This window comes from Alligator sinensis, unplaced genomic scaffold, assembly GCF_000455745.1.
Source record: "Alligator sinensis unplaced genomic scaffold, ASM45574v1 scaffold746_1, whole genome shotgun sequence".
Classification (NCBI taxonomy): domain Eukaryota; kingdom Metazoa; phylum Chordata; order Crocodylia; family Alligatoridae; genus Alligator; species Alligator sinensis.
The window spans coordinates 1,341,665-1,349,525 of record NW_005841959.1 but is presented as its reverse complement, the minus strand read 5'-3'; the positions used below and the strand labels follow the sequence as shown (position 1 = coordinate 1,349,525).

Sequence of the window (7,861 nt, the reverse complement as noted above, 5' to 3'; positions counted from 1 at the left end):
CCGCCTCTGGACTGTGCCAAATCAGTCCAGCTGCTCCTGTGAAGAAGAGTTGTGGCAGCATGTGTCTAACTGTCTTCTAAAATGACCTTCTGCTAGTAGGGTTCCCATCAGCAGAGTGAATCAAACCCCTCAGGCAGTTTCAACATATCTTTGTAGGATGTGTTTTAATGGAGAGTAATACTGTAACAAACAGGCAATTAACAACAAGTAAAGATTCCACAAAGGTAGCTCCGTGGAGGGCATTAGTGGGAGAAGTAGGTGTAGATCTTTATCACTAGAGTCCTAGAATAAGCATCCTGGGGAAAACTTTCATTTTACAACATGCATTGAGGTTTTGCACCCTGTATATCCAAAACAGCATTCATATCTCATGGTATTAATGAATACCATTGATACCAGTGACTATAGCTGACTAAAGCTACAGACAAGCATTTGTTTCTACTGGTAAAAATGCAAGAGATTGAAATATCCCAGAAGCAGGACAATCCATTTATTCCAGACCCCTTATTTGAGAGCTACACACGCGAGTTCTCTAGCCATGAGGTACAGGAGGGCTGCTCCCTGGATCTCCCTGCCCTTAGGGGAGCCCTTTACTTGACAGCCTGTCCTCACCCTTGCCTGGAAATGGGGCAAGATGTCAATAGGCAGTCCCCCAGTGTTTAAATTGCTTTGTGTGTAGCACATGGGTTTATTAAGGCCAAAGGCTCAGGGAAGCATGGTTGGGAAAAGCTGTCCAGGCTCCCTGGATTTTAAAATCACTGTGTACACAACTAACTGGGTGACACATGCAGCATTTAAAGCATGCCAGGCTGTGAGCTGGCATTCAAACTGGTGGGGTAGTATTTAAAGCCCCAAAACCTAGGATCTAGTGTTGGGCTTAGCTCCCTGGCCTTGGTTCTTAGCCGTATGGGCTTTGATATCCCCTCCCATGCCACTCAACTCAGTGGTAGCAGCAACATGGGGAAGGTAATATGCACTGGCTTTTCAGGAGCTTTGTTGGAAGGAAGTTTCCCCGCATACAGTATGTTTAGAGCTGGTACCCACAGCCTTCAGGAGCAGAGCAAAGGAGACAGTGGGGCAGAGCTCCTCTCCATCTTCTCCAGACCAGAGACTTCCTGGTTTGGAGAAGAGGCATAGAACAGCAGTGGCTGCTCCCCTCCCCACATAGACCAGGCTAGGAGCAGAGAGCATACAAGAGAAGCTCTTGCAAGGGAGATCTTCCAGGTTGATGGCCAGAAGATCTTTTTCCAGTAGGAGACATGTTTCCCTCAGGAGACATTGCATGAATGCTTATACACTTGTCCTTTATACCAGGAGAACAGCAGTTCTCCCAGTAGAAATGTAATGCCTGTATGTGACCTAAGTAAACCAGAGCAAATCATTTATTTGAAAAATAATAGCCTTTTTTCCTGCTAAATGAATATCTGCAATCCAGAAATAAGAAGGCAGATTAATGTATTTGAAAGAATTCGGTAAACTTATTTGTGACTTATTTAACTCTTTTGTTTTATTGCAGCTTTAGATATTCACTAAAGACCTGATTCCCATTGACTCCAATTAGCTTTGGATTGTCTTTTAGTTGAGCTGTTAATTATGCTTCAAGCCATTGCTTTTTATTCATTGACTGGTTAAAGATCTCCAGCACCAAGTTAATACAGTTTTAGATTTAAACTTTGGTTTCCCAGGTTAACCATGACTTTGAATTTTCCTACTTGCTTTTGGTGAATATTAATGCCACTGAAACTTGATCACTACTCATTTTTTCTAGAAAGCAAAGGAATGAGCCATTGCTAAAATTCAGACCGGTATTGGCTGTCTAGATTCATCCACCTCTATTGATTAATGTGCAAATAATCCCATACTGTCGTCTTATATTTGGCTTGGTATAGGGTTTTTTTAGAAAGAATATCCTACATTGTACAAAACTTGGCATTTGTGTGGAGAGGTATGTTCCAAGCTGCTCATATGTAGTATATGTAATGTTTGAATGTAATGTTTTACTGTCTTGTCTTTTTCTAGAATGACTTTCTTCTTTGCCTTTGTTTTTCAGGCCACAATGTAGGGAGCCTTTTCCACATGGCAGATGACCTGGGCAGAGCAATGGAAACCTTAGTTACAGTGATGACTGATGACAAGGTGTTAGAATAGCAAGATGTGTTTTACAACTTCAGGCGTCCCGCATGGTTTTTATAATATTCATACAACAAAAAAGGATTAGACTGTAAGAGTTTACAAGAAAACAAATCTATATTTTTGTGAAGGGTAGTGGTACTATACTGTAGATTTCAGTAGTTTCCTAAGTCTGTTATTGTTTTGTTAACAATGGCAGGTTTTACACGTCTATGCAATTGTACAAAAATTATAAGAGAACTCCATGTAAAATCTTGATAGCTAAATAACTTGCCATTTCTTTATATGGAACGCATTTCGGGTTGTTTAAAAAATTTATAACAGTTATAAAGAAAGATTGTAAACTAAAGTGTGCTTTATAAAAAAAAAATTGTTTATAGAAACCCCCTTAAAAACAAACAAAAAAATTGAGGCAGTGCATTTGTTTAGCATCATTTCAGCTCTGTAACTGTACCAGATATATCTTCATGTTCTGTGTTCTTTTCCTTGCCTATCAAAGAAAGTATTTCCTGTAACAACACCAAAACAGCTGACTTACATTTCTCATCATTTTTTGTCTGACTAGGGCTGGCTTAAACAATCCTCTGAACTTCCAGTCGAGGTAGTTAGTCCACCTCTTTTCAAGTAAAACTTAAGGATTACATGAATCACCCAGATAGTTTGCAATAATAAGATGAAAGAGCACATTACATGACAATGCTATCTTCAGAGCCTGTAAAAAATCAAGTTTAATAAATATCCTCTGCTCCAGTTGTTTCCTCTACTGACTAAAATCCTGAATGTTGTTAGTAATGAAACAGAAATTGCCTTACCGGATTAAATCTTTGGACCTTATTGTCCGGTATCCTGCCTCTGGCAGTAGCCAGTACCTGATGCTTCAGCACAAGTTTGATGTAACCCCTTCCCACTCATAAAGCCCTCTGCTCTACATCAGGATGTAGAGAGAGGGAAATTCCTTCCTGACTCCCAGGGGTGGTCAGCTTCTGCTCTGAAGCATGGGTGATTACTTACATAGCGTTTAGTGTGCATAGCTACCAGTATTGTTAATTGTCATAAGGTTACTCAGTGCTTTGGGGTAGAAAAGTAAACCCTTCCACAATATGTCGGAACCTATTCCTGTTAGCAGCAAGTTCCAAGGAGCTGCAGCACTTATAGCAATCTTTGAGAAACACTGTAAAAGAATTTCTGCTGTCATTGTGTTTGATGGTCAGGTGAAGGTAGCCACACTGCTCCATGAGAGAGATGTCATCAACAAGGGTCCTTATATTTTCTTCCTCCCCATTTCTCTCTCTAAGTAATACCGCACAATTAACAGTTATTCAAGAGAGAGAAAACAGAAAATAGACGAACCAGTTCAATAGCAGCTCATCAGAGTTAGGCTGGGGTCTGAGGTGCTGTTAGCAAAAGCTTTACCATTTCATTTCCTTATACCAGCCTTTAACTTCATCTTAGGACACCTAGATATTTGCCATCTAACATTACATTGCAAGGTTAAAAAAATCTGTTACCTCTTCTTGTATGAAGTGTAATTAAACTTGGGAGAGATTTTATTTTGAATGCTAGTTAACATTGAACATGGTTAGTCATGCTATTTCTACCTCACTTTGGTTTCGTGGTGTTCCTGACAATTACATTCAGATGTTACATCGTCACCACTTGTCCATTGTGTGAAGAGTTCTCATCATTTTAATAAGAATCATTAATAATAAATTTACAAAGAAATACAAAACCCAAGCCTCCACTTTCATAATAAATAGCTTTTTTAATGCTTTATTTACAATTGGTACCCTATATATTTCTCATGGTCTTTCTTCAAGAAAGCTCAACTTGAGATTTAAGGAAGGGATTTGTTTCTTTTTGTTTGTTCTTATAAGTTAGACCTCTTCAAGAACATTGAGGTAAATGGATTGCACGATTGTTTTCATCAGGGTTTTATTTTTGTTTGTTTGTTTTTACTTTCTAGACATTAGTTTTGGAGTGAGTCTGTCAAAAATATTTAAAAAGTTGAGAGCTTTATTACTGCTTTTTAAGCATAATTTGGAAATTATTTCATGTTTCTTATAACCACAGAGTATTAAACTGTAAAACATAATCAGTGTAACTGAATACATAACTATCATATGGCATGTTATTCCATTGTTACTCAGTACTGGTTTATTACTTGGATCTCATAATATATTGTGTTTTAACACCAACACTGTAACATTTACTAGTTATTTTTATAAACTTCAGTTTTACTGCATTTTTCACAACATATCAAATTTCACCAAATATATGCCTTACTATTGTATTATATACTGCTTTACTGTGTATATCAATAAAGCACGCAATTATGTTATAACGTAGTGTCACTTTTTTATTGAAGTGCAGCATTTATTTAGTGTCTCTTTTCCAGTAATCCTGTCTTTATGGCTATCCACTGGGCAGCCTGCCATCCCATCCATTTCTGAGTTCACTTTCTTGATATATTATTTATACATAAACAAAATACTGAGTGGGCTGGATGCCCATGACAACACCCACAAAAATAGCACATTTTGTGGAAAGGGGGCTTTGATATTCCAACATCCCCCTCTAGGTTTATTCCCATAAAATTTAGGGCTAAGCAAAGATATAAACCCCAGAGTAGCACCACCTGTACAGAGCTTTAAATGCTCAAAGCTGTTTGAAGGAAATATGTCCGTTCCACCCTGAATTGTAAACAACATTCAGTTCAATCCAGGAATATTTTTGTTCCATGAGACAGCTTTAAAATCTACATTGCTGGAATTACTTCTGCCCCTACCCCACTCCTCCCACATCTTGGCTATTCATCCCCCCCGCCCCCAGGTCTTTCTACCTACATTTTTCAGCTGTTATTTGAGGCTACAGCAGAAGTGCTCATGGCATGGCCCTGTCAGAGTCCAATGAATCTGTGAATTCTGCTAAATAGCTTGTCACACAAGGACAGGAAAAAGGAAGGCTGTTACCTACAGCTGCTGCTACATTATGAGATTATAACCTAGAAATACTTTTAGACTTTTTTTTAAGAGAGACAGTGAGCTGGGATTGCTTTTCACTACTAATTGCTCTTTCTTGGTAGTGTACACTCTGCATTTCACCCATGTGTATATGCTGCTTCTTGTTCTATCACAAAAGTTAGGCCAGATCTAAAAGTCAGACCCTGGTCCCCTATGTAGCAATCTAGTACTCCCCTACTGTTCTGCTACCAAGTGTGTTGCTGCCAGACCACACAAGACTGTTAGGTAAGTAAGTGACAAAAATGTGGATGATTGATATTATAACAGGTTTTCCTGTGTCTACACATTCCAGTGGGTCTTTGTGCATTAGATTAATATCTAAAGGATGGAATCTGACCGCTCAAACAAATAAAAATCTACCAAGTATCATCTCTTTCTTGTCTCATTTCCCCTACCACTGACTAGGTTGAAAACAGCTATACTTCAACACAGAAGATATTCCCCGCTCCCCACCCCTCCAAAAAATACAAGCTTTCTATTTATAACCTACCACCTGATTCACATCAGTGATACCCCTCTGTCATGTCATGTCAATAACTCCTTCCTGAGTAATCAACTGTAGCATATAGGAAAGGCCTCACCAAATGGAGTAGGCTAATACAGTGGTGTAATTATGGTCAGGTAACTGGGGCCGTTGCCCTGGTCACTGACTTGCAGGGGGCAGGGAAAAAACCCTGCCACTGTAGCTGCAGGTTCATGCCAGCAGTGAGGTGGCAACTGGACATCACTGCTGCCACTGTGCATGGCTGCTGCCCCAGGTACCCAGTCATTACACCTCTGGGTTGATAAAAAACATCTATATTTGTATAGCTGCTCTGATAGGAAGTGGGCACTCCTAACTGCTCATGAGGGTAAAACAGGCATTCTACCCTGCCTCCGCCACCATACTGGAGTAACTTTGAATTTACCTCTGTATAAACAAAATCATGGTGTAGCCCTTTGTATCCAGCCTTATTGGAGTACTGACACTGCACAAATACAGTGGCCCCCAAAATCATTGGCAATGCGTAGGGGGTGCATGCAGGTGCATGTGCACACCCTGAGATTGGCGGTGCACCCCCTGCAATTGGCCGGCAGTGGCAGCATCTCCGGGTGGTCGTCGACCCCTGGTCAAACCGGAAGCAGGGTAATTTCCTTTCTTAGGACCAGTGTTGAAACTGGTTGTATCCTAGAGTTGACACTGTTGGCTTAACTTGGCTCTGATTCAAGAAGGAACTGATATATTTAACTTCAAGCATATGAGTAAATTCATTGAAGTACCTTGAGCTTTAATGAGAGGGTAAGGAGAAAATGCCACCACTGAAAAAGCTATTGTATCCCCTGTACATTATGTCACAAAACCAGGCATGCTTTTGGGGATTAGGGTGTCTTCCATAGAGACATCTGGCCCAAAGTTGATTGACGTAACATTGTGTTTTATCTCATTTAAAAGCCATTCTTAAGCTGTTTTCATTAATATCATTTTTATAGCTCTCTGTATGATGTTACGTTTTCTGTATATATCCTTACAATTTTGGGACGTGACTTAGTGAAAGGGTATGGCCAAACCTCTAGTGAAGAACTGTTTATCTGTCAAAGGAACAGAGGGAAGGTGAAACCAGTATCACTGGCCAGTTGCATAGGGGCAAGAACAATTGCCACTCAAACACATGGAAGACAGGGCTATTGTTGGAATGGACAGCCAAGGTATTGTCTGCTTGTAATAGGAAAAAAACGGGTCCATGATAATGAAAGAAATCTCCAGGAGATGGGCCATTATCTAGGGGAATTCCAGGTGCCCCAGAAAGAACTTCCTGGAGAATTGTCAGCAAATAGAATAATGCTTGGTGCGGGGAGGGCTTGCTTGGAGGTATTTAGGACCTATGTGTGAGGCAATGGTTGTCTTTGGATTAACCCAGGTCTTAGGCCCCCCAGTAGTCAGGACTGGTAGATTAGCAGGAAGGCTGAATTCCGCAAATATTGGCAGCACCCTGAAGGGCTAGGTTGTAGCCAGATGAGAAGGTGAGAAACTTCACTTGTCTTGGTGTTCTGTCTTCAAACTATATGGTCAACCTTTCATATACAATTCTTTTCTTCTGTGTGTAACAGGCAGCTTAAGGGGCACTTAGTTTCCAAGTGTCCTACATTGGGCTCTGCCTGAACGCTTGAGGGAGACTGTCCCAACAGGGACACCATATTTGTAGTTCAGTATGATCTACATACTGAAATATGTAGTAGTTGATCTACTATGTATGATCTGCATACTGTATGCAGTATGATCTATATACTGAACTGATCTTGCAAGGGGATGCAAGATTCAAAAAAGCAGTTTGGGAGCCGGGGAGAATTCCAGCCCAGGGATTGGCTGGGCGGATCCCCTTAAAACCAGAGTGTCTTCCTGGCCCTGGGGTGGAGAGCGCGAAACACACTGCATGAAAAGAGCTGGTCCCACCCCGTGTTTGCCTGCTGGACCCTTAGTGAGCAGGCCAGAGGCCAGTGGAGCACCTGAAGGATCAAGCAGGAGAGTGGAGACCCCTAGGACGATCACGAGTTCATGAGTGAACTGAACAAATTCCTTAGACTGGGGACATAGCCCTGGGAAACCACCAGAGAGCGGGAAGGCAATTCCCCACTGGGCTTGGAGACTTGCGGGGTAAATAAGAGTGTGATAAACCCCTTGTGTGTGTGGTTGGGGAAAAGACTGTGGCGGGAGTGGGTCAGCTGAATGGAAA

The 7,861-nt window shown here is 41.0% G+C and overlaps 1 protein-coding gene across 10 annotated transcripts in view; it reads left to right on the top strand.

The window, feature by feature from the left end:
* Window positions 1–4,458, top strand: part of DMD (dystrophin) — a 1,961,037-nt gene extending 1,956,579 nt beyond the window's left edge. For all 10 annotated transcript variants that reach the window (XM_025200207.1, XM_014518487.2, XM_025200208.1 and 7 more), the window contains one exon: window positions 2,051–4,458. In XM_025200207.1, the coding sequence (XP_025055992.1) occupies window positions 2,051–2,062 (12 nt within the window). In that variant the 3' untranslated portion in view covers window positions 2,063–4,458. The remainder of the gene's footprint in view (window positions 1–2,050) is intronic.
* Window positions 4,459–7,861: the final 3,403 nt, after the last annotated feature.